At 38.2% G+C, this 27,217-nt stretch overlaps 1 protein-coding gene across 2 annotated transcripts; it reads right to left on the reverse strand.

Annotated features, from left to right (window-relative positions):
- DAPL1 (death associated protein like 1) lies at nt 1–27,071 on the reverse strand. 2 transcript variants are annotated; one of them, XR_001597865.2, is made up of 6 exons: nt 26,964–27,063; nt 20,451–20,538; nt 18,008–18,068; nt 10,274–10,489; nt 2,166–2,250; nt 1–945 (listed from the first exon to the last, which is right to left on the reverse strand). XR_001597865.2 is itself a non-coding variant. In XM_016152812.1 (4 exons), the coding sequence occupies exons 1-4, from the start codon at nt 27,019–27,021 to the stop codon at nt 10,373–10,375; spliced, it is 324 nt and encodes a 107-aa protein (XP_016008298.1). In that variant the 5' UTR covers nt 27,022–27,071; the 3' UTR covers nt 10,206–10,372. The 2 variants fall into 2 exon arrangements, 1 of the variants encoding a protein (XP_016008298.1); XM_016152812.1 differs by lacking the exons at nt 1–945; nt 2,166–2,250 and having other exon boundaries at nt 10,206–10,489; nt 26,964–27,071.
- Nucleotides 27,072–27,217: the final 146 nt, after the last annotated feature.

The raw sequence follows: 27,217 nt of genomic DNA on the forward strand, positions 1-27,217 counted from the left end.
ATATTTTGTATATCTACCTTTTTATGTGTTGAGATTTTTCAATCATGTAAATATATAATCTATTTAAAATAAATATAAAAAATAATATCACTTGTGGGCAGGTAGTATTTTCTATATGATGTGTTATTATTTGGGAAGTGACAGTGTATCTTTAGTCCCTGGCCTAGAGTCTTTTTTATGTTTAATGCTGGATTTAGAAATGATTTCAAACTTTAAAAAATTACAAAAATAAAAATAGCACAAAGAAAAGATCTGTGCCCTTTACTGGATAAACTATCAACATTTTATCCTATACAAATTCACCCTATTTATTTTTCCTTCTATCTGTTATTCATCTATCCATTCATTCATCCATCCAACCATCCATCCATCCATCACTAATTTTCTATCTGAATAATATTAGGTTCATGACCATCTACCTCAGTATGTATTTGCTAAAAATATAACCATTTACAGTTATCAATTTCATGAATTTATGGTGAAATGCTATACACTGGAGAGTTTTCTCGTGGAAACAAGTGTTTCCTAAACATAAAACCCATTTTAACTTTTATAGTGTACGAAATGGTCATTGGGAATCTACTGTTATAAGTGAAGATGGCAATTCAGTGTGTCACTGTGGAGCTCATCAAACACTCCAAATAGTGTTCATCAGTCAGTTTCAGAAGACATTTTTCCTCTTCCTTTTGGTACAAATCAAGCCATTCATTTCTAAAAGCCTGTAGTTTCCCCAAAGTCCTAAAGAAAACAGTCATACATGCTTCCCTTACACTTAAGTAATGGGGTTAGACGATTCCTCAATTATACTTTGTCTGAAAGTAATTTAAAAAATAGAAATGGTACCTTGTTTTAAATCCACTTATTTGTTTCCATCTGCAACAGTGGTAAATGTGGTCAGGTTCCTGACTTTCCTTTTTCATTCCTGACTCCAAGCTGAGTTTGCTCCTGTTGGAGAAAAAGGAGAAATATGGATGGGGGAGGGGGAGTAAGCCTGAGAGGTCTAAGGAAGGAAAGGGGGCTGGCCTTGCCTGCACCCCCCAAGATAGATAGATAGATAGATAGATAGATAGATAGATAGATAGATAGATAGCTCAGAAGCATTCTACAATCACGTTAATGTCATGTTTTGGGTAAATGACATTGAAGAATGGTTCTGTCATTAATTCAATCCTTGTGAAGACTTCTGTGATGATAAGGTGACCTTCCTGAGTGTGACACATGTCAGCCTAGGCTAAGATTCATGATCTGGTTTTGGCATCTGTTCTTCCCTCCTACACCCCTAATTGTGATCACTTCTGCTCCCCCTGATTGCTGTCCTCAGAATATGCCTTTCCTGAGCTCAGCCATAGTGGCAGAGAGATGTGTTGTGTTGTATGTAATTTAACAAAAACTTTATGAACAGAAATATGGATTTTTCCTTAAAATTTTTTTGTTTGTGTTTATACAATACCTTGATAAAAATTCTTGTTTTATATACATATCTTTGTCAATGTGTCCAATGACTTCTGTAGAATAAATTTCTTGAAGTGAGATTGCTGGATCAAAAAGTTTGCCTCTGTTTATGAGTTTTGATACATCCTGCTAGATTATCCTCTAGAAAGTGGGTACCCATTTCCAATCCCACTAGCTGTGTCTGAAGATGGGGTGTCCTACTTTTAGGAACCACCTGGCCTCTAGAGCCTTGTAGTTAAAAATCCAGGCTGAGACATCAGGACCTCTGGGTTTGCACTCTGGCTCTGCAACATCCTAGCTTCACTCTTTAGTAAATGAGTAATCTGACTAAATATTTTCTCTTTCTTCCAAGTGGAATGGTAATAATATCCTTCTCACAGGGCTGTCATGGAAGTAAATGAAGTCTTGTATGTGGAATGCATATGTGATGCCTGCCACCTGTTCCTACTTGGCTCTGGTCCAAGCCCTAAGAATAGATTTTCAGCTGCCTTGTCTTGTCGTAGGCTGGGGGCAGAGCCAGGCCCTAATGCTGAGGGCAGCAAGCCTAGAATGGGGCCTCAGCTTTGGCTGGTGATAGAGTTAGGAAAAAAACAATGCCAACCCTTATTACTTTCTTTATGACACATAACTGATAATTCAAAACCAATTTTTCTTTTTTTTTGGTAGTGGCTTTTATTTTTTTTTAAAGATAATTTATAAGTTGTACAACTCACCTGTTTAAGTGTAGTTTGTGATTTTTAGTATTTTCAGTGCTGCGTAACCATAAATACAATCAATTTCAGAACGTCTTCATCACTCCTAAAAGAAAACCCATAGTGTTTAGTTGCCACTCCAAACCTCTCCATTCCCCTTCCCCAGCCCTAGGCAACCCCTAATCTACTTTCTCTGTCTATAAATTAGCTTATTCTGACTTTTCATATAAATGGAATTATACAATATGTGGCCTTATGTAACTGGCTTCTTTCACTTAGCTTAATGTTTTCAAGATGAATCAGTACCTTATTTGCTGAATAATATTCTAGCATATGGATATACTACATCTTTACCCATTCATCAGTTTGTGGACATTTGGGTTATTTCCAATTTTTTACTACTATGAATAATAAAACATTTGCATACAAGTTTTTTGTGTGGATGTATTTCATTATATCTTGGGCATATACCTAGCAGTGGAATTACTCGGTCATTTGTTGTTTTTTTAAAGTTCTAAATAATGTTGCAATCAATATCTTGGCAAAAAAAGACTAAAGAAAGATTTCCATGTCAAAAGAAAAGCATAAATAAAAACCCAGAGACATAAGTGTTTTGAGTCTTAACCTCTCTGAACAACCCATTTGGCATCTGTAAAATGGGTTGTTACAAATTTTAGAGGTTAGATATAATGGCAGGTCCCTGGTACAGAGTAAATTCTCAATAAATGATAGCTACTATTCTACACCCTTCAAACCTTGAAGTGAAAATCCACATGAGCCTACCCTCTTCACCTGTCTACAGTATCAATATTATCAGATCTCCCTGGTGTTTCATTTTTCTGTATTTTATTCTGTCACTCTCGGCATAAACCTTCAGTAACTGCCAGAGTGATATCATTTGAGGAAACTAAAGCCTGAAGAAAGCTGTTCCCTTTTCATCTTTGCATCCTACTTCCGGCTGAATTCTCCTCGTTAAGCTTTTTCCCTGCATCCCCATCGCAAGCCCTACTCTTACATCCCTCAGGACATCAGAAACTTTGAATTGTTATACAAGCCAAAGGCGAAAATCACAGCTTGTGTAAAATGATGGTCCATCGCCAAATCCAGCCCACAGGCTGGAATTGTTTGGTCAGTACAGTGCACAGTAAAAAACTAAAAAATTGAATCAATATATAAAAAACAGGAGATTTTACACAAAACTATATTTCAGATTGCTTTTGAAAACAATTAGATGTGCCAATATTGGGCCCTTAACCTTGCACCATAAACATAGGTTCACAAACCCTACCCAGCTCCTCCCTTTGGTGTGTTTCAGGGCTACAGTGAAGGGAGGTGAAGTGGCCAGTCCCTGCAGGCACAGCAAAGACCATTGTTTTTTCTTTGTTTGTTCTTTTTTACACTGTCTTGTGTGACCAAGGATCCATCCATTCTCTCCCACTTCCATTCCCATTGTCATTTATTCCTGTTAAGCCCCTGGAATGTTTTGTGATTTCATACCATTCCAGACATTTTTTTTTTTTTTACTTTGTTTGTATTCTGTTAGGTTGTGAAAAACCTTCTCCAAAACTCTCCTATTCCATCCTTATAAAGATAGTGGCTTCTAATTCCCAATATCTACCTTCTTTACTTCTAAAAATATTGTCATGAGCTTCTTGGTTCACTGTACAGGTCACTTCACCTTCCTCTCAAGTGTCTGCCATTGAAAACAGCAGTTTGCTCAGTTCCCAAAAGCCTAGTACAATAGCATGTCTGCCAGAGCCAGAGAGCTTTCTTGCTTCAAACTCTGGCTCACTTTGAACCACTGGACCCATGGTGTCTGCTGTCAGATTGATTGTTTCTTCATCAGCCGACAGTCAAGCCCATGCTCAGTCTTTCATTGCACTTGATACGTTTGGTTAAACCCTTCCATTATCTCTAGGCTCTCTTTTGGTGCCTTATTCTGCCTGTTTTAATCTTGCAACAACCTCTCTCTTTTCATAGACCTTAAATTTCCGAAGGGAGTGTTTTTGTTCTTCCATGACCTTTTCCTGCCCTCATCACCTCTCTTCTGTTTCATCGGTTCTTTGATTTTGCTATTTCTACCCGTGTCTTTGCCTTGGTTTTCTGTTTCTGTACTCTCCCTTAAATGCTTCTGTGGAATATTTATTTTATTACTGAAAGCCTTTGACTGTATTCCTTTGGAAACCTCTATGTCATTTTATTTTATTTTATTTGCCTTTTTTAGTATTTAATTAATTACTTTATTTTTTATGGTGACATTGGTTAATGAAATCCAATAAGTTTCAGCTGTACACTTTAACAGTAAGGCATATATATATATATATTTATACTGTGTGTTCACTTCCCATAGTTAGATTTCTTTCTGTCACCACATACTTGACCCCCATTACCTGTCTACTTATGTCACTTTAAAAATGTTTCATTATGCTAAAATCTGTAGGGAGCACAATTTCAGTTCTTCATTTCTTTATCTAATTCCCTATGTTTTAAGAAGATAATTCAATAGAGTACTACACCATGTTGGCCAAGATTAGAATCTCCCACTACAGCGACAATAATACTGAACTGGGCACAGCGTGTAGAAAATACTACAGAGTATGCACACTAGCTATCATTGATCCAGGTGATTCTGATATTATTAGAAGCATGCCCAGAACAGACTAGAGAAAAATGCAAATATTTTCTTGAACAAAAATGGACAGAGCTTTTTTTTTTTGAAAAGAAGAAATTAATTTCAATCTCTATCATTGCATGAATGAAATGATAAAACCTTTCACTTTACATTTTATAACCTCTAGCATTTTTGCTTCTGATTTTCTCAATCCTACTGCATTCAAATGGCTAGCATCGACAGCTAAACAGATATCCCTCTCTCCAATCTAATGATTCTAAAACTGCATAATTGATAGACCCTTTAAAAACAAAAAGAAAAAGATTCTTCTGGACCCACACTTTGAGCTAAATTATTATATTTATAATAAATTGCTGTTTTAATATAAATATTATTCTAATTTGGACAGTTTCTTGACTTTAGCAAGACTATGATGACTCAATTCTCTAACATTTTTTTTCCTTTTCAAACTATCCTAAAACTTTTGTTCACAAGTAACATTTATGTGTTGTCTTCCTCTTTTCTTTTCTCATAGGTCTCTGATTAATTTCAGTAGTGACGTGATTGATCCCCATGGGGTTGAAAACACTAGTACATACTTGGACTGGAAGCCCTGTGTCACACCTGCTCTTAAGTTAGGCATACAGGGTCATTCAAAATATGCTTATGCAATTATTTAGATTGATTTGGAAAGCCTTTGCAGAAAATGTTCTCATCACTTGTTGCCACATCTTACGGGCTGATAATGAATCCTTCACCGCAGAGGTCACCTTTTGTTTATCTACTGCCTCGTCCCTTTCCCGAGATGCACTTGACATTTCCCCCAGCTTCGCAACTCTTGCTGTGCACAGGAAAGGCATTCTGTGCATGCTTTCTTTTTTTAGATTTAATTTTTCTTTGAGAATTCATCTGCATAAATTGTGCCTTTTCTCCCAACCTGGTTTCACTTCCAGGTTTTTTCAAACTTCCATATTGCATCTTTTAAACAAAATTTGAAAATCTGAACATGAATGGGTCTTCTCTATTGAGGAATTTCATTAGTTCCAAACCAGTCCTTTCACAGATTTCTCTCTTCAAGTTTAGCTCTATTTCTTATGTAAACATTACATCGAGATCCTCTTTTTTTGGAGACGTCTGAGCTTCACCTCCAGCCTGTGTTCTCATGCAGTAAAAGATAGCTCTAGATTTGGGATTGAGATTCCCAAAGAAGTTTCTCCATGCAACAAGCTATAAAATTTGAGAACATCTTAACTTCTCTGAAACTCATCTTTCTCATCTGTAAAATGGGATAATGATAGCTATCATCTCTCTTAATTCTTGTAAAGACTTCATGAAATACTGTATGCAAAATTCTATCTGTAATGTATATTTTTAGTTTAAGCTCTGCTTGCCTGAATTTTGTGTTTTTCTTTCAGCCTTTCAACATTGTTTTTGAAAGTTCTCTTCTTTTTTCTTTGGCTCCTCATTTTCCTTGGCTCAGGTTTTCTTGTCATTTTTCTATTTCTAATAAATCAATTAATTAATCAATCAACCATTCATACATTCTATCATATTTGGATGAAAATGTTCACATCTTAACAGCTGATGCCAGATTTGTTGGAGGCAGGGAGACTAGTTTGGGGTGAGGTGACTCTGAGGATGTGGTTTTCCAAGTGTTAAGACAATTCAAGAAATACTAATTGCTGATTTGGAATTGAACAGAAATTAGCAGTAGGGGGAGAGTAGAAAGGTGAGGAAAGGGAGAGTAGCATGGGGAAAGCATCCAGCAAGATGGTATGAGGAATGGGAACTGCCAGGAGTGCAATGAGCAGTGAATGAAATCCTGGGGCAGGGGGCAGTGGGAGGTAGTGAAAGGACATATATATACAATCAGGGATATCTAACATTCTATGGCAAGTTGTCTGGTTGCTGTGATGCAAACTCTCTAATAAATCTTCTGTAAAACTTATCACTCTCTGGAGTAGGCATTTGGGGAAATTGTGGAAAAAGGCTAAGCCCCAAGGCTAGATCAGGATGGTAAGATACAGGAATACCAATTAATGAATGGATCTGTTGAAAATCAGAGGTGATTATGACAACGTAACTCTCCTGAAGACTCACATTGTGGAGAGGCATCCATTATAGAGAAGATGTGATTTTGAGCTACTGCAATCTCTTGGAAGAGGGTGGTGACTCCAGCTGACATCTAGACATTTATTTTAAAACTTAATATGTACCAAATGCCAGCTGTATCCCCCTTGGACTTGGGTTCTATCCAAAGAAATTCTATCACACAGGAGGAAACTGATAAATGTTGGTTGAATAAATCAGTTTGTTTTTCCTGACATTAATTTTTTTTTTTTTGTTCCTGTCTTACCCCATCTTTTTTCCTTTGAGTGACCTAAGAACTGGCTGTTTTTAATATGTTCTTTATATCCTTTTCTTCAGCAATAACTAATTTCTCCTAGTTTTCTTCTTTTACCTTTTGTTTACTCCCACCAACTTTTTGTTTACTTTTTTCTTTCTTTCAACCTGAAATCCATCTTCATTTTCTACATCCCCCACTTTCTCAAATTTCCCAATAGTCACTTCTATGAGTGTGTGAGTGTGTGTGTGTGTGTGTGTGTGTTTCATTTTGTTTTTGGTTTCTGGTGCTTGTGGCTAGCATAAAAATGCCAATTTCCCTTTAATGGTGAAAGATTCTTGGATGGTTTACATAAATACTCCATTTGGTCCACAATATTTGTAAAATTCAGTTTAGAGAGAGAGAAAGAGACACAAAGATAGAGATAGAGAGCGTGCACACACACAAAAGTTCTTATCTTTTGGAGCTAAGTGTTCTTGGGTATGAACACATACTCAAGTGTTCCTATAATGTATAGGATTTGATCCAAAATAATCCAGAAGGAGAGAGGGAAAAGAAAGAGAAAGTAGGGGGCTAGATGCCATAGATAAAATATTTTTGAAGTTTTCAACTACATTTTGAACCTCTATGATAGGTACCCGAAGGTTTAGTATAATATTCACTTAACTTTTGTGTTTTTAAATTTCCATAATAAAAAGCTTAATTAAATTTTGCTTATTAAAGATCTGCATGTGGGTTACTGATTTCCACAGTCAACACGTTTTTCGACTGTACATGATGCTTGGGTGATTTCATGAGCCTCTTCTCCAATATATCCCCCACCCCAAGTCATTTCTAAACTTTCTCTTTGTATTGATTTGTCGGCATACCTATTTCCCTTTGGTCTGAGAGACTAAAGGGAAGGGACAGTGTCTAACTCATCTTTGTGTCCTGGTGCCTAGCACAGAGTTTCTTGACCTGAACTGAAAGGAGCGAAAGAAAAGGATCTGCCCGTGAATCCATAGCCACGCCCCTACTGGCACTCCCTCTCCTAATGCCATGGCTTTTGCTGAGCCTGTGAACACATCATAGTGGGCTTCTAACAGAGTGGAGCTACAGCACATCTGTGCAAGGCTTATTTATTCTGCAGAGAGAGAGAGGGAACAGCCCCTTGGTTTTTGACATGTGTGGCCAGGTCACTGGAAAGTTCTCTTATTGGCCTTTTACTTTTTCTTCTTATATATTCTACAAGATAATTCCAATTTCCTTTCATATCTGAAGTTCATATCAAACTTCTTACTTTTAATTTGGGGATTTAAATGACCATAATTGCGGGCCTAAATTAACTCTGGGGTACTCACTGCATGGTTTCCCATTGAGCAGCCTCATTTCCTCTGCAATAAATCTTCCATTTCTAGACTGAGAGAATGGTGCCTTATTCTTTTCTTACTCCCTTTGGGTGATTGGCCTTTATCTCACCCTTAGGACAGTCAAATGTAGCAGTGCTTCCATCTTTGCTTCCCATTTCCCTTATCTTTCTCCCCAGTTCCTTTCCTGTTTCCATTGAGCCCAAATCTTCGGCTTTCCCTTGAATTTCCTATTCTAGGCTCAGCTTACAGCATCTCTTACATTTCTCTTACAACTATAGTTTTGGCAGCTTCTGTAATAGTCATCCTGGTACCACCTTGCTCTCATTACTCTTTAATTGGCTTATGACAAATCTCATTGTCTGTACTTAAAACTAATGACAAAATTAAATTAAAAAAAAATCTCATTGTCCATTTTGTCTTCTTCCCAGTATGCCACTGAGAAGGTTCAACTGGGGGTGGGTTCGATCAGATGTTATTATGCTTATTTGACAAGGATCAGAAAGTTGAGTGCTTGCTTAAGGTTTATAGCCACGTCAGGGTCAGAGGTAGAACACCTGTCTCCTAATCTCAGTTCCATGGTTCAGTTAACAACCACTGTATGGCTTATTCTTTGCTACTATACCCTGGGGAAGCGATTGCTGACCTTGAACTTCTGCGCATTTATTTGCTTTGCAACACGTACCTTTCTGGAATATTTCTGACAATAGTCCCAGAGGACTAAGACTTGAGCTAAACCAAAGTGGGGTGGTTAGGACTAAGTGTCTTACTGATTCATGCTGGCATTGACTGAGGCTTGGTATTATCTCAAACAATTCTCTTCTTCCTGAAAAAGAGCCAACGGTACAAGAAGGAGGTGGGTGTATCATTATGACCATTGGGCCTTAGCCAGGTGCCTTTGGAGTTTTGGAATCAGAGATAGGCTTGGCACCAGACTATACTCCAAGGGTTGTCAACATATAAAATGATAGACTAGAGTGCTGGTCCCATCCTTGGGTACAGAGAAGTGCTGATTGTTGGATTGTATTATTAATTAGAGGTGCAGAATGGTGGAACTGTGAGTGACAGCCAACCCTGGTAAAAGAATGGGCTTGTCCATTACCATTACCTGAGGATGCCCTTGGTTATTCACTTGTCAGTATATGAACAAAGTGTGTGTGTGTGTGTGTGTGTGTGTTGTGGAGGGTAGGAGAGCTAGAGCAGTTCTAGCTAAGACAACACTTTCCCTCTCACCCCCACCTTCAATTAAATTCAACTTTTATATCACAACCACAATGCCCTGGAGCATCATGATCCCCTCAGTTCTAGAGCATGAACTTTCTGGGAGGCCTTGAACAAATCTCCCACTGAAACTATAATTCTACTTCCCACCCTGACTGCTTTGAAAAGAATATGTTTGTAATAAACCTATTTTTTTTCATTTTCTCTCATTAAACCTTCAAAACAAACTGTATTTATGCGTGAAACTGGAAAAAACATTTCACCTCAAGTGAAAACTTGAGCATCTTAAGACAAAAACTCCTCAAGTCTGCATAGAATATTGGCCTTTGCAAAATTCAGTGTACTCCTTTCTAAACTTTGATGTCAAGGAGAACTCATTGTGCGTGGAACAACTCTGGAGTCAGCATCAGATGAGGAGAGCTTGTCCAGGAAGGTGAGGTTGAATAGTCAACTATTCTGGATTCTCTACCTATTCAACAGAATTATGTAAATAGCATTGGGATCTTTACCTGGACCAAAGCAAGGCCCAAGAATGCATTAGGTTTACGATTTCAGATGCTTTATTACCTAAAGTCAAAAGAGAAGATACAAAAGCTGTTTTATTTACCAAGCCAGAGCACAAGGCCCATGGGAAGTTTCGGCCCTTTTTGCTAAGCTGTCAGATGTTCAAGGCAGTTGGCCAGATGGCTGTGCTTTACAATCCAGATTAACATTTTCGAGGCTGTTGAATAATGTAGATCCTTTTCAGTGGAGTGACCTTCTCCAGAGCAGGTCTGGGTTTTTGATGTGCCATGTGCACTATTGCTGGAAATTTATAGTTGAGCTAAATGTGAGAAGGAAATAAAAACAAAAAAAGCATACTGAATCTTTTTGGTTATGAAGTATTAAAGTAGTAAAAACCAGTAGTTGTTTGGGGGAATTTCACAACTTTGTTTACTTCTTTGATAAGATCTTTTTTTCCCCCATGCCACTTCCCCTCCGGATCCATGTGTATATGTGTTAACCTAGGTTTTCCCTCATTAGTATGTCTCTAACTTATAAAATTATAAATTATATTACATGAAAATAATATACATAATATATATATATATATATGCATTTACATCTATGTTTTGAAATGACATCCCCACCACTCCTTGAAGTGACATTTTTAAAGGTAGAAATGGTTAATTATTTATGTACCAGTCCTGTAATATTAGCAATTATTCTCTCACCAGTATGCACATATGGATTACTATATTCTAAGAAGGCTATGGGAACATTGGAAAAGGTCCTGAGGGGGAAGAACCCCTGGATTGTCAAAAGATCAGGAATAAAGAACCTCTGAAAGAAGAAAGAGTTAGTATTATTTATTAGGTTGAAATGTGTGAAACTGCTATTTTTACAGGTAAAAAAAATTGGCGAGTTCATGTAGTTCAGCCTAAGTAGCCTGGTGAGGAAAAGGCTGAAGAATGACTTACTAGCTTCAGGTACCGAAAGTTCTCATTAGTCATCTCCACAGAAGACATGTAGGAGGAAACAGGCTTAAATAGATTGAAATTAACACAGACTCAGGCTATTTGACAATGAGAAGAATTTCATATCGAACTAAGAGAACTTATGGAATTTACATTAAGGATAGCTTTTTAAAAAATGCCCAGTACCGTAATCATATCAGACATAATTTTCCTAGGAGGAGAATTTGGACCCAGTGGCCTTTTGGGTCCATTCCTGTTCTTGGTTTTCAAGCCTATAATACAAACATAAAGGTACCTAAGGATTCTTTCCTTAGCAAGCAAGGAAGGAATGCCTCATTTCACTAGGAATTTAACTTATCACTATTGAACTTAGGTACCCTTGCCTTGACACTCAAATAAAAGGAGATAAACTGTTCATGACCCCAAGCACTACATTGTTTATGGTTTATTTGGGCTCTTCTAAGCCAGGGAAAACATATGTGCCTTATACCTCTTCTCAAATGTCCCCGAGCTCTAGGCACACAGCATTCCCTTTCATGTGGAACTTGACTCCAGAGAGTCCTTTCTTCTCGTAATTAAAAAATTAAACACACTGGAAGAATATACACTGAAGTGTTGAAAATGGTTATTTCTGAGGAACAGAATTACAGCCAATTCCTAGTCTTTTCCTTTATTTTTTCTATCAGTATTTTTCTAAAATTTTTCTTTTACAACAAGTAAAGGGTCATATAATAATTAAACCCAAAAAGTGGTCTGTTCTGGCATTCTAGCAGAAAGGAAGAAACATAATTGTGGTATTGTTCATAAAAGTTGCTGTAGAACTAAAACAAAAAAAAAGCTGGAGATGTTTTTTTGTCAGATCAGTTACCATCAGGCCACATGACATAAATGTTATAGTGTAGTGAGGGCAATGTTTTGCTTTGTTTTGTTTTTCTTTTAACATTAGAACCAGAAGGAGACCTAAGAGGTCACTGACTTCAGTAGTTTTCTTCCAGACTGGGTGTCTTTAGTGTCAGCTAAAACAGATGGACTATTTCACGTTAGCTCTAAATCACATTGAAGAGATTACAGGTAGGAAGAACAACCTGGCAAGTTGCTTAAAATCCAAAGCAAGGTAAATGGGGTGGGGGTGGGGGTGGGGTGAGAAAGGAAACAGTAATTCCCATATAAGAGAAGTCTGGGCAATTAGTCAAGGTAAGATAGGGCAAGATGACAAGTGGAGACTGAAGAGAGAAAGCCGCGGCAGTAATTCTTAAGGCATGAGAGTGATGATGGGTGGGGGTGGGAAAGGAAAGGGGAAACGAGAGCAGTGTGTTACTTAACGTGGCACTAATTCGTTATTTGATTATCTCCAGGTTTATATATACAATTTAGGTCCTACGTTTTTTGATGATTTAAAAATTGTAGTAAAAGACACCTGACATAGAATTTATCATTTCGACCATTTAAAGTGTATAGTTTAGTAGCACTAAATACATTTACATTGTTGTGCAACCATCGCTACCGCCCATGTACAGAACTTTTTCATCATACCAAGCTGAAACTGTATGCCCGTTAAAGCAGGGGTCCCCAACCTCTGGGCTGTGGAATGGTACAGGTCCATGACCTGTTAAGGAACCGGGAGGTACAGCAGGAGGTGAATGGCAGGCAAGTGAGCAAAGCTTCCTTTGTATTTGTATCTGCTCCCCATCACCACTTCAGCTCCACCTGAGACCGACCATCAGGCATTAGATCCTCATAGGAGCACCCGTCCCTGATGCCAAAAAAGGTTTGGGGACCGCTGCTAAACAATAAGTCCTCATTCTCTCCTCCCTCAGCCTCTAAAACCCACCATTCTACCTTTTGTCTTGATGAGTTTGACTACTCTAGATATCTCATATAAGTAAAATCATTTGCCCTTTTATGTCTTCTGGCTTATTTTATTTAGCACGATGTCTTCAGTTTATTCCTGTTGTTGAATCTGTCTGTATTGCCTTCCTTTTTAAGGCTGAATAATATTCTATTGTATGTGTACATACCACATTTCATTTATCATAGGTCAGCGAACATTTGGGTTGCTTTTACCTCTCGATTATTATGAATAATGCTGTCGTGAACATCTGTTCAAGTTCCTGCTTTCAGTTATTTTGGGCACATACCCAGAAGTGGATTGCTAGATCATATGGTAAGTCTATGTTTAATTTTTTGAGGGACTGCCATATTGTTTTCATAGTGGCTGCATCATTGTACATTCTCACCAGTAATGCACAAGGGTTTAGGGTTACATTTTAACTAAGGCATTTAACTGAGTTTCTAAAAGCTCTACTCCACTGCTTCTCAGAAGGGAAATGCAAAGATCAACAGGACTGCCTCTGGGGCCTGTTGGCCATCTGTAACTGGTTTGGGAAAGTTAGGGAAGAAAAAGAAAACCAACAGGATTGAGAAGAAAGTGGAAATAATTGTGGCAAAGATAATAGCTTTAGAAAAACTGCTCATAATTAAATTACAGATGCACAGGTTTTTGGTGGAAGGCAGGGGCAGTTACAGAGTTTTATAGCAACTCTTGAATATACAACAAGAGAGTCAAGTTCTCTTTCTCATATTCCCACCTCCTCAATCAGGAACATCCTAATATAGAAGGACTTGAGTGGAGTGCGGATGGCGGGGCGTGTTGTGGAGTCTATAGAGAGTCTTCCATTAGAATTGATGAAACTATAAATAAAACAGTCAACCCCTTAAATGCCCAATTCTTCGTTGTATATTTTGTATCAACGTAAATAGGAAGATTTTATTTTTGAGTCTGAACTAGAAATAAGTAACCAACTTCCAACCAACAATCAACTGTGCGTTAGTTTGACACCTTAACTTTGGGAAAGCTTTGCATTTTTAATTTGGAGTTTTAATCATTCATCCTTTTAAATGATAAGGTTTATAGAATGAAAGATGTTTCTTATGTTCCTTGTCTGATTCATTAGGGTAAGAGAACACCACAGGACAAGGAACTCAAGGCCAGTATACACGTAAGGATTCTGCCCTGCTGTGGCTCAATCACATAAAGGCAATATACTGAACCTGAAAAGCAGATCAGTAGAAACTCTCCCAGTGAGAATTTACCTTCATCTTGGGAGCTGTGACCTCAGAATCTATAGTTTTCATTTTAGAGAAAAAGCAAAAGTATGTTAAAAGTCTTCAGGTTCAGAGCTGTGAAAGAAATTCTAGATGCAGGAAAATCAGTGGCAGGTTTTGTTTTAGAGCCTGGAGTTAGGCAGCTTTTTCATTCATCTTTCCAGGGTGTTAACTTCCAACTAAATGCTGGGACTTAAGTTTCCACACCCAGCTAAGCGAAGTGCTTAAAACAAAACATTGGGCTTGAGTCAAGGAAATTCAAGGATTCTCCTATGGTGATGTTAATCTACAGAACAAGAGAAACCTATTTAGATTTGCAGATGCCTTTGATAGTTTCCGCTCCCCCGGGATCCCATTTCACATTCATCTCACTAACTCTGGCAGTGGTGAGGCATCTGGCAACTTGAAAAATGGCTCCAACTTTGAGTAGGCTTCAATATTCCACCTTCCTCCCCACCATAACCCAACCCTGTTACTAATGTTTTAACTGGGTACTTTCATGTTCTGGAGAAGCGTCACAACTACTGCCAAATTTAACTTCCAGAACCGTTCAGGGAATTAATATATTTGGCAGTATCATTCTCACTCCCTGCCTTACCAAAAAAAAAAAAAAATTATTAAATGAGCAAACACAAATCTCAGAGGAGCTACGTGACTTCTAAATAGTCAAACTTTAAGGAGTAGGTAAAATTTGGTCTAAGACCAGGTCTCCCAGATTTTTAGCTTGGAGAGCTTTCAAGGTTACATAACTCCTTTTCTGCCAGGAATACTATGTCATATGGCTTGTCACTGGGCAACATGAATTCTCTCAATAGTCAGGGCTGAAAGAGGTGGGAAGGGTTGGCTGGAGAGGTAAGGAAGGAAAGAGAAAGGTATTGGGGAGAGATGTCTTTGTGCAGGGAGTAGTGGGAAGGGAAATTTTAGGCAGCTTCCTACTTAGATTTGCCCAATTCCAATCTTTTGAGAATTTTCATTCTCCCAAATCTTAAACTCTAGGTTGTTGGTTTTAAAGTAGAGTATCCAGAGATAATAGCATATGGATAGAAATTTCCTGCCATGATTGAATGGTTGTTGAAATGATATAAAAAGGATTGTACCTTCATTGACTTCGACTGTAAGTTCTTTAATTGTTATGAGAATAAACATGGGTTCCTGAAACTAGACATAATTCTAGCTGAGAGCATCAATGAATGTTAGTAAATGCAGAGAATATGACCCTCATTTCTGCTATTGTATTTCTTGTGGCCAGTTGTATATTGTTAGGTCTTCATGAGAATACCTTCTTTGGTGGGAGGTAAATCATTGTATTGCAGGTGAAAATTTATCAGCAGATATAGATATATCTTTTATATCTTTTCATTTTTTTGTATGCGGCTTTACAGCTTCATGTATTTTTTGATTTAAGAAAATTAAGGTATAATTTATCTACAGAAAAATATAACCTTATACAAGTGCATGGAGTTTATGACCAACACCACAATCAAGACATAGAGTCACTAATTCCATCAAGCCCCAAATTTTCTCCCATCACTTTGTGGGCAGCTCCTCCACCCACCCCAGCTCCTGACAATATATCCACTGACAGCAGTAGATATATTTTTTAAAAGGCACTGGTCTTTCCATTCCAGGTTGACCTTTATTATTAAATCCGATTACACTTCAGGTTGAATTGTGGAATCAGGGAAGGTTTTTCTCAGCTATAAGTAAACATGTGGATCACATCAACTTCCACTTGAAGATAGTCACTCATGGCAATCTTGTGACTTGGTTTTCTGGCCCCTTATCCTTTGCCTGGGATTCCAAATAATGCCCTGTAGGATATCTGCCTGGGAAAAAAAGCTAACACTTCCTGAGGGCTGTGTCTGGCTCTGGACTAAGTATTTTGCATATGATATAAAATTTCACTTTATTCTCACAACATATCTGTGAAGTGGATACTATTAATTACATTCACATTTACAGATGAGAAAACAGAGGCACAGAAAAGTGAAGAGTACTGCCCAACGACACACACGTAGTGAGGGAGTGACAGAGTCCGTGTAAGACCCAAGCACCTGATGTCTGATGTAAGAACCTGTTTTAGCCAGTATTCTGTGCAGGCTGAGCCACAGTCCTACTCCAGTAAACACTGAACTGTTAACATTTTTTTTTAAATAGGTATAGTTGCTGTCAAAAATATTTCTAACAGCATGCCATCTCAATGTCTTCTTATGGTTTCCAAATACAATTTATTATCGTTGTTGTCATTTGATTCTCTTTATCATTAAAATAAAGAGGGAATATTTTTAACTAAAAGGGAAAGAACCCCTCTTTCCCTTTTTAGACATATGTGCATAGATATATGCACATATGTCTATAAAAAATAGTATATACTCTTGCATCATACCTAATGCACAGCACAATCAACCTTTATTGACCTTTAAATGTTTTATTTTGAGTTAACATATATTCTAGAGGAATGTACCATCCAGTCCACTTACTGCTGTGGCAGTCTCTTGCCCCTGAGGAAGAGGTGTTCAGTGGGCAAGAGAACATGAGGTGCAGAGTGGGCAGCTTGTGTTGCCATGGCAGGGCATCATGTACCTCTGCCCTTCTTGTAAAGCCAGCAAGGCAAAGAATCACTCATGGCTCACTTCAAGTCTATTTGAATGGAGAACCAAGGCCCCCACATTAAAAGGCTGTGTAGCTATAGCCTATAATCAAGATTTTGCCTTGTACTATCTTCCTTGTAACATACTGTGGTCTTCAAACATACCAATGCTAACTAACCAGAACAGAGAGTGCAAACAGGTTACTCAGTGCCAGGCACTGTTCTAAGAGGTTCCCAGGTATAAACTCATTTATTCCACACAACATCCCTGTGAATAATATTCTCTTTCTTATCTCAATATTAGAAGTGATGAACCCGAGGCACAGGATAAGTAACTTGTTTAAAGTTAAGCAGATAGTAAGTGGAGGAGCCAGTGCCAAAGGGGGCCCCAGAGGTCTAGCGGCACAGTGTCTGATCTAACTTTTTTCAGATCCCCAATTTTGGTAGTAACAGCAAGTCTCTCCAATAAATGTGGGGGCAGCAAAAAGTGTCGTTCTTCATTGTTTTCAATGCAATGTATCTGCCCCTTAGAAGTAAAGTAAGGACCCTCACTCAGCTCACCTACAAAATTTTAAAACAAACTCTTGGATCCAAAACCAAACCACTCCTTCTCTAAGAAAAATCTTGTGAGTTTCCTGAGCTACTTAGAAGAAATTCAAGCTATAGAAATAAAAATAGTCATGGTCAACCACCTTTATAAACAGACTTTATTGGCTAAACCCAGCCAGTATCCAGCCTTCCTCCAGCCCTAAACTGTGCAAACCTCCCCCAGCCACCTTTGCCTCAAATAAAATATTTCCTTTCGGGAATGTGGTAGTGGAGAGGAAGGTCAAAAACTGTGGAATTCCTAATACATAGGCTGTCTTTTAATAAAAACATGCCAGTGTTTCTGAGAAATATTTGGGTTGGCAAAGTAAAGTTCTGCCAATCTGATGTCAGGATTCTTGTTCTATTTTCTATCTTATTTTCAAGATGATTTATTAAACAGACACTAGGAATTTGGGAGAAACAGCTTTTCTCACCAAGGCTTCTTTGTGTTCCTCGGACCGAAAGCATATTCTTTCACTGAGACATCGAACCTCTGAGCTGGAGAAAACCCAGTCGGCATTGGCTTGTTCCCTTATGCAGCCTGATCAGGGAGTAAACACTGACTGGGTGCATCGCATGCCGCGCCTCACCCACAGCTCACCTTCTCCAGTGTGTCATTCAGGGCATCCATCGTCTGTATTTTGGCAACATTTGCAATGGCACTGTAAAGATGAAAAGAGACTTCATGTAGAACCTGAAAACTTTCCCACTGAAGAGTCTAAATGATTTATACACAGGGCGGTCTCCTTGGCTTTTAAGCTTTCACTCTGCTCGGCTACACCTAAGGGAAAAATTCCTGTGTCCGTGTGCCCACGTGCTACAACAAGCAAGTTCTTGTAACTATTGCTTTTTAACTTTTCACCGAAGTGTAGCACATATTCAGAAAAGTACACATATTATTACTGTGTAGCTTGGTGAATATTCATAAGCTTAAAACACTTGTCTAACCAGCTGCCCCTAAGGAGAACCACTATTCTGACTTAAAGCCCCATAGATTAGTTTTGACTGTTTTGAACTTCAGAACATGAATCATGCAGCATGTGTTCGGCTTCTTTTCTCAGGCCAAGTTATTTTGTAGGAGGGTTTCAATGAGGGCTGAGTCTACAGTATTAATTCCTTGAAGGAAACTCTGCACTTGGCATGTTTCTTTTTCTGGATGGTTTGTGTTAGTTGGCAGAAGTTATTAGGAAATGGACATAGATTGATGATGCCTAGAAATCTATTTTCTAGGATATTCTTCAGGAAGATGTAAGAAGAGATATTTGTCCCTGATGATGAGGCACTCATATTCTGTGCACACACTCAAGAAGCAGATGCAAGCAGCAGAGGTGAATTACGTTGGAGCTAATGAAGCTTCAGCTTCATGGCCTCTCACTGCTCAGTCTCCTTCCAAAGCCTCGTGAGGGGACCCACCATTTCATATTTGTAATTTTTATTTATTTTTCTTTAAAATGGCTTCCACATTCTATAAGCTTCCGATCCCATCTGCTTAGATCTATCCCTGGTAATTTGGGCAAGAGAGAAAAAGAAACGGAAATTTCTTGCTGTTAAGTTTCATAGTAGTTCACTTTCTATCTTTTAATGACTACTAGAAGACAACTGAGATTTTTAAAAAGAGGGCTCCAATCACCATTTTGTTACTATCTAGGCAACTTTCCTTCCTGACCTGTTAAAATTAATAGTAAGTCAGTCCCCTTTGTCTGAGGTGACTTGTCTACTGGCTGCCAACTAGAAGGTTGTTTCCAAGGTCGGACTCTTTAGTTTTGAGCCCCTGGCCCAAACATATTAACGGTGTCACAGTAAATAAGGTGTAGGCTTAAGACAGGTTTTAGTAACAGAATAGACTTTCAAAATTAACCAGTGTGCACTTCAACAACAGTCTGATATCATTTACAGAGTACTTTCTCTATTCTGGGAATTGTCCTAGGTTCTGTCCTAGAAATAATATGTGACCCCCCACCCCACTTTTGAGAACCCCTCCATTCTACAACTTCGCTTTCATATATGCTGGTTATGTTCTAGTATAAGAAAGAAAACTTACTGCTAATTAAGGCAATGAGTATTTTATTTTAAAGTAGAAAAGGCCTTCAAAAAATTTCCTTCACAGAAATCAGAAAGAAAACTTTTAAAGTGATCTACAAGTATTTTATATGAAAGAGCCAGAGAAATTCCAGTCTAGTCCCTCCGAATTCCCTTTCTGAGACTGTTGCCATTTTAACTCTTAAGGAAGTACCTTGAGCATCCTCTAATCACAATTTTTGAAAGATTCATCAACTCATCCAAGGAAACCATCTTGAAATCAACAGTGTCCGCAGCGCCCCTCATTACACTACTTGGAGGAGACAGTTCTGCACATGTATTTCTTTTTGAACGCACTCATTTTCCTTAACCAAGGCATCGAGTGGTTGAGCCATTTGTGTATCCAATCCAGCCCACAGCTCTCTGCTTAGCCCTGGAAATAGTGCATTGTGTCAAGGTTGTGGCCGAAGGAACAGGGAAGAGACAGCTTCGGTACATATAAGCCTTCCAGCTATGCCAAATATAGTGGCCATTAGTAGTTTCTAAATAATTGAGTGGTGAATTTAAAACAACAAAAAAAGCATTTATTTTTAATTTGGAAGATTTGCTTCAGCAGAAAGCATATTATGAAAACGGGGCATCCTAGGGACAATATTTTAAAGGGTAATGTGAAAATAGGATAAAGGGACCTGCTTCGGGTTTGAATGCTTTCAGGATCCAGTCTTTTAAGTACAAGACAGCTGGGCTGGACTCAGAGAGTGGGAGGATGGGTGGTGGGCTTAGTGATGGGGGCCTAGAAAGGGTCTTCTAGAAGGTAGCCATCTTTCACTTGAGTGTGCCTTTCACCTCCAGCCCATATTACCAGAGGGCTTGATTCCCACCCCTCCTTGGTGGCTGCCTCCAAGCCTGCTTAGCAAAGGCCTTCAGGGACCTTGGTTTGTCCTAAAATACTGGGAGGCCTCTGACTTCTGGAGGAGTCGCTCAAAACTCCTTGAGGTGATGGAGAAGAAAGTAAGCAGTCTTACCTTGTTTTCTCCAATCCTGTTTTTTTTGTATGTCTCTCCAAGACGCCAATTTCTTGTTTTTTGGAAATACGCATTCCTCCAGCTTTTACTATAAATAAAAAAGCATCAACACAGGAGTCATGTTAGAACAACAAGAGAAAGATTGCTTTGTTATCCTAAGTATGAATTTAGATTTGAGAAGAATTTTAGAATTTATTTAAAGATATAAACTTTTATATAAAATAATACAATAAAAAAGCTACTCCAAAACCTCATAAAAAAAGAAAAAAATGTTTCTTGCAAACAAGGTGGGGAGGAGAAGCTCTGAGGTCTGCTTGTTTATGTCCAGAGATGGGGAACTGAGGTTAAAAAGGCAGCACGTTACAGCTTCGAGTTGGGCAGGAGAATAACAACACACTCCCTTAGGCATTTTACTGAAAAACATTTTTTCTTGTTATCAAACCAATTACATTCTTCATGATAGCAACCAACAATTACAATGTGACCCTCCTATTTTCCCACAAGATTAAAGTTTGTGCAAGGCTTGCATTTTTTTTTTCAACTAAAGCTTTTAAAAGCCAGATTCTGAGGATGAGCCAAAAGTCAGGGCATGCGGTGATAACAGGCATTTAATTCAACAGAGATGCTTCTGATCCCACCGGATACCCATCTTTCATCCCAGACCCCAAACCTCCGATGTTGGCCAAGCTCGGATATTGTAATGAGTAATTAAATTGCATTAATAATCCTGCCATTCAAGAGATCAATTAGTGTTCATTAGGCTACAGATGACCTAACAGGCATTCGAGTGTTTAACAATGTCAGATGAAATCAACTTTGGAAAAGGAACAACCCATTTCAGACTGCAAGTCAAAGCAAATATTTTGTTCTTTTCCTAGGAAATTTGCACATCTAAAAACTGACAAGCTCAAATGAGAAAAACCCAAATGGACATTGATTTGTTTGAACCTGTTAATTCTTTTTATAGGAATGTCAAATGGGCAATTTTCTAAAACTAGCTTTAATAAAGTAAAAAAATAAGGAAAACCTGTTTGATTTCTCCATGCCTTTGTGAATTGACTTTGTCATTCGTTGCTCTTTTAAAATTATTTATTTGTTTGGTTATAACACATGCATAAAGCACACAATTTCGAAAGCATGAAAAGGTCCACAATCTCCTCATTATTTACCATTATTTCCCAGCCCTTTGGTTCATCTCCTTAGATAATGCTAATGTTACAAGTTTCCTATGTATTCACCTACAGGTATGTACGTATGCCTACATATTCTTTTTTTTAAATAGCAGCATGAGATATACATTGTTCTTTATCTTGCTCGTTTATATTTTTCATTCAATCATATCTTTTGGAGCAAGTTCTATTTCAATACTTACATAGAAATGTGTCTTTCTAACGTCTTTAAAATTTCATTATGTGAACATTCTGTGTTTACTTAACCAATTCCCAAATGTTTAGACATTTCAGATGTGTCTAATCCATTGCCATTACAAACAATGCTACAGTGAATATCTTTTTATATATGTAAATTTTGCACAAGTTCAAGTATATCCATGGGATAAATTCCTAGAAGTGATCTTGTTAGTTCTTAAGAACATGTACATTTGGAATTTTGTTAACTCTTGCCCTTCACAGAGTTTGCACCAATTTACAATCTCATCAATAACGATGACAACGCTTGTTTCCCCATATCCCTTGCAGCAATGTGAGCTAGAAAATGTTTGGTTTTGTCAACTAATAAGTTTTTTAAAAAGGCATCTCATTGTTTTAATTTGAATTTCTTATATTTTATTAAAGTTTGAGCTGTTTCTGTGTTTTAGAAGCCATTTGTATTTTCTTTTTATAAACTATTCAAATGCTCTTTTTTTCCCTAGCGGATTGCTAGTCTTTTTCTTATCTTTTTCTTGTTGATTCATAGTTCTTTATGAGATGGGTCACAAATAAAAAATATAGTTTACCAGTTACTGCCTTTTTTGGTCAATGTTTTTGCCATCAGAAATTTGCTGCTTTTGTCAATCTTCTAGGAGTTTTATATCACTAAGGAATTCCCCGCTCTGATGTTTTATAAACATTATTCCATATTTTCTTCTGAAACTTTTATGGTTTCATTTTGTATAGTCAATCTTTGACCATATATTTAAACCCTTGACATTTCTAGAATGTATATTGTGTAAGTCAAGTAGAAGCATGCTAGATTTTTTTAGATTATCCCAATAATATGTCCTTTGTCCTTCAGTGTGTTGAATATCTTAGGAGGACTTTGGTGAATTTGGTAGAAGTTGAGTTAGATGATCTTTATTATAGAGTCTTTACTATGATTCAAATCTGTCCCATCTACTTGTAAAAGAAAACCTGTCACTTCCCTCCCTTTCAAAAGAATGTGTCACTTAACAGAGAAACAAATGCTAAAAGAAATGTAGAATGTAAACCAGGGAGCTGCTCACGCTTAAGAACAATAAAATATTTGAGGGGAAATTTAAAATCCTCCCAGAAGATTCCTACTTTGTATCCAGGAGTCTTTAAATCTTCTTTGGCATAGGGCTGAGGTCTTTAACTGAGTGATTTAGGAAACACAAGTGAATCACACCTTGGTAATCTCACTTGGTCAGCCATGTGCAGTAGGAAGAAGCAGAAGATGATAGTCTCATATCATAATAGATACACTGAGATATAGATTAAGGCTTTCATTACGTTGGGGTAACTAAACCAGATGGAACCAGTTTGTGGGAGGGTCATCTTCAAAGCCCTGTTGATAACTGTTCACACTGGCCTCTTAGGATCTAAATGAACCATTGTAAATAAATATTTACAACCCAATACAACCAGGTTCTTGCCCATTTTGCTTATTCCAGATAGGTCTAAATCATAGGACCTCTTCAGAATCTCACTGTAAATAAATCGATTCATCTATATTTGTAATCATTTATGTAATTGCTTGGGACTATATTGTTTTTTGAATCTTTGCAGAAAGATCAACTAAAATTGGACAAAGTGAGATATGAACTGATTTAACATTTTAACAGGCTTTTGAATACAAATACTTAAGACTTTAGGTCCTTTCAAAAAGCAAATGAACTAGAGATTTAAAAATATATAAAACTGAGATACTCTTCTGAATAGTTTCATTAGAAAACCTAAACTTATGTGGGGAAAATGAAATTTTGCTTCTCTACCCCTGAGTAAGAGTTATGCTCTCATGGCTTCTTTTGTAGTTTATAACTTCAAAAACACCCTTGAGTTTAGAATGTTATAATTTTCCAGTTTAAGATTTTCTAGACATTTTGCACAGTTTTAGGTAGAGGGTAGTCAAGATAAAGAAACAAAAGCCTGCAAGAAAAATTAAGCTTTTTTCTTCTCTAATCAGTGGAGAAGGTATGAGAAAAAGCTGAACACAGAGGTGTGTGCGAACTCTGCCTTGTGGCTTACAACTTCTATTTGAAGATTTTTAATTATAGGTTAGATGTTTGCAAAACACTTCCTTTGCATTTACATTTGATTTTTCAGCAAATTTTAAGCTGCCAATCAAGACAACTATCAGAAGAAGGTGGTGAAGTGAGGCGAGAAGGCTTTAGAGTGGAGCACTTTGTCATGGACCCACTTAATTTTCAAAACTCAGCCCCACTGCCCTCTAGCTGTGCGGCTTTGGGCAAGTCCCTCCGCCTTGTTGAGTTTCAGTTTACTCCTCTGTGAAACAAGGATGATGGTACATCACCAGTTTGCAGGGCTGATACCATGTCTAGAGGGCTTTGTGCAGTGCCAGGAGCAAAGTTAATGTTGAGCAAATGGCATTTCTTGCAGTCATCAAACCCTTATCCCTTGGATGCTTGGGGTAGTGGGTCTCCCAACCTCTCTCTCGAACTTCATAGATCAAACCCTATAAATTGATTTGAGCAGACTGGAGTTGAGAGAATGAAGCCTTTACTGGGCTTTTATTTATTTTTAATGATGTTGGCCCTTATGCAGCTATGGTTTCCCCTCCATTTTCTGCATTAGTTTCACACTTGAGGATACGCTCCCCAAACTTCCCTCTTCAATGAACCAGAAAACTGATTCTCTCTGGGGATTCAGTGGTGGTCTCTTTGATGGCTTTGATTCATCTGACTTAAACCAAATTTAAAAGTACAGGGAATATCAAAAAACTCATAAAGTCCTGCTCTTTCTAGTTCATTACATACATGACTGCTTTGGTCACCTTCTACTCACACATTTTTGGCTGTTTATGTAATGGGGTTCTTATAATACTGAAAGTAAGGCAAACCAAAAAAGCAGAAAATCCAAAGGTGAGCTTACGACAGCCCAGGCCAGATCATGTGTAACATAGTCTTGTTTCACAGCATAAAATTTACAACTAGGGCTAACAGTGGTACAATATGTTGTATTAATCTACATGAAAGGAAAAACGCTAAGCACTCCATGTGTAGGAAGGAAAGAGTTACAGCTAGATGACTTTTGTGTGGTTCCATTTTAACTATGGTGCGGCAGGCATGAGTGTCTTTTCTTTTGCACTTGCGTTTTGTTCTGACTATTGCAATAGTGCGTAATGTAGCCCTCGAACCCCTGATGTCTTGCCACTTGGGAGGAGAATTTCTTCCGACAGCTATGTGGTTCACTAGGCCTGTATTTTACAGGGATTAACATTTATGTGCATAGGTTGTCTCCTTTAGTGATCAAGACCACCTTAGAATATCAGTGGTATTTATTACTCCCTGTTTTAGAGATGAGAAAACTGAGGCTCAGAGATGTGAAATGAAAGCAGGGTTTAAACCCAGGTCTGTCTGATTTCAAAGGCTATGTCAGACCCTTCCCATCCTATCATAACCACGTCTCACTTTCGGGGATCTGTATATTGCTTATGAAAAAAAAAATCAAGTGAAGATTTAATGGAATTCTAGTGACAAATTATTTTTGTTCTATGAATAAAATTTTGCACCATAGCAAGCAGGTTCAGACTTAAAATTGGTAGCAAGACAAGCTGAAGGATGAGGCTTCTTTGTTCCCTTGCTCTCAGTGGGGAGGCAAAAGTCTGCCTTCATCTCCATTCTAATTATCCCAAACCTCTTATCTGTAGTGTCACAGTTCATAATAATTAATTGTCATGCCAGAGGCATGACATGCTTGATGGAGTCATGGTGTGCTATGTACACAGAGTAATTAGCAATCATTAGTGGTGGGGACAGAAAGTTCCTGGTGGTTTTATTCAAACTTTCATTTGGTTAAGTTTATCTCTGTGTTTTTTGTGTGTAAATGTAATTTAGCAAATTGCGTTTTAGCGTGACTGTTTTATGAAGGACTAGGGTGGAAGTAGTGAGAAGAGAGTGGTGTTTTCTTCCTTTATCTTTATGTAATGACTTCTCTTCTAATAATTTGCATATATAGTTCCTGACTATTAGGTAGCATTGTTAACTTAAAATATAGATAACATTAAATATTGCTAAATCTAGTTACAAATACAAAATGTCAAGAGCTGGTCACAGGAGACTAGGGCATGGTGCCCAGAACTGAAAACTCAGAATTAGTAGCAAAAATTCTGACTCTTTTTAGCTGGGCTGCCCACCAGAAAACCACTGAACCTCTGCGTCAGTTTTTCATGCGTTGTGAAGGTTATATCTGCCATCATGCTCTGCAGTAAAGATGATCGAAATAACCTTAGCTTAGAGGTGCCAAAGAATTATACCAATAAATAAATTTTGTGAGTGGAGAAAGGTAAGAACAAAGCGGTCAAGCTTTCAAGAACTTTCTTAAAGGAAAAAAGAGGGCAGGCAGTTGAAGGAACATAAAACTGGCTAAAAATAAGCCTGCACGGCTTGGTCAATCTATGTAAACATATGGTTAAGTACAGTGAAACTAATTCCCATATTCCAGAGAGGTGAGATAAATAGCGTACATTTTAAATAAAGAGAAAGAGACAACTGTGGATGTTTTGCAAAACGCCTTGAGAGTGACCTTGTCTAGTCAGCCTCGTCCAGGGCTTGGGTCCTTATTAAAAAGTGCTCCTCAGCTTGTTGACAGGCAAACTACAACACTGACAACACTACCCAACCCAAAGCCTGAGGGAGAAAAGAGAACTATTGTTGCTTTCTGGCTTTGAAGTCAGATAATGTACAGGCCCCCTGGGGAGACTGAGTCCTAAAGCTCAGACCTCTCAGGAGGAAGGTTTCCATGGTAGTAAATCTCCTTCCAGGTGTAGATGTTGTCACTCTTAACCTACAGCCAGGAAGGAAAGGTCCAACCTCCCGACTTATCCCTTTTCCGAGCACCCAAGCCCTTGTACTCCTCATATATAACAGATTTTAATTTAAATGGGGCCTGACAAATGCTCAGGTGGCTTTCTACACAAGCCTAGAAAAGTCAAAGACATAAGAGGAAATTAGGTTGCATGAAATTAAAAGTAACGATGGGAGGTTGAGAACCTTTGCTCTGTTGGGGTACCTCTGGTGGAGGCACAGATGGAAGGAGGGGTGGCAGTAGCAGTGAGGCCCCTGCTATATAAGGGACAGAGGGCAGGTGGGCAGCCTACCTGCGGGAGGATGCCCCCCTTTCAGCGGGGAGGGCAGGACTTGCACTTCACTTGCCATAGTGCGTGCCAGTGGCGGTGCTGAAGCTGGTGCTCTGGAGGCTGAGTGCCAGCTGTGGCCGCCCCACTGCACCCTGACTTTATATAGGCTGGGGGTGGGGCCCCTTAAGGGCATTGCTGAGCAGCAACAGGGCTTGTCACCTAGCTCTCTGGGAACCTACATCTCTTTGGCATGTTTTCTCTTAGAAGAAAAGTTT

The sequence above is a fragment of the Rousettus aegyptiacus genome, unplaced genomic scaffold (assembly GCF_014176215.1).
Source record: "Rousettus aegyptiacus isolate mRouAeg1 unplaced genomic scaffold, mRouAeg1.p scaffold_m13_p_2, whole genome shotgun sequence".
Classification (NCBI taxonomy): Eukaryota; Metazoa; Chordata; class Mammalia; order Chiroptera; family Pteropodidae; genus Rousettus; species Rousettus aegyptiacus.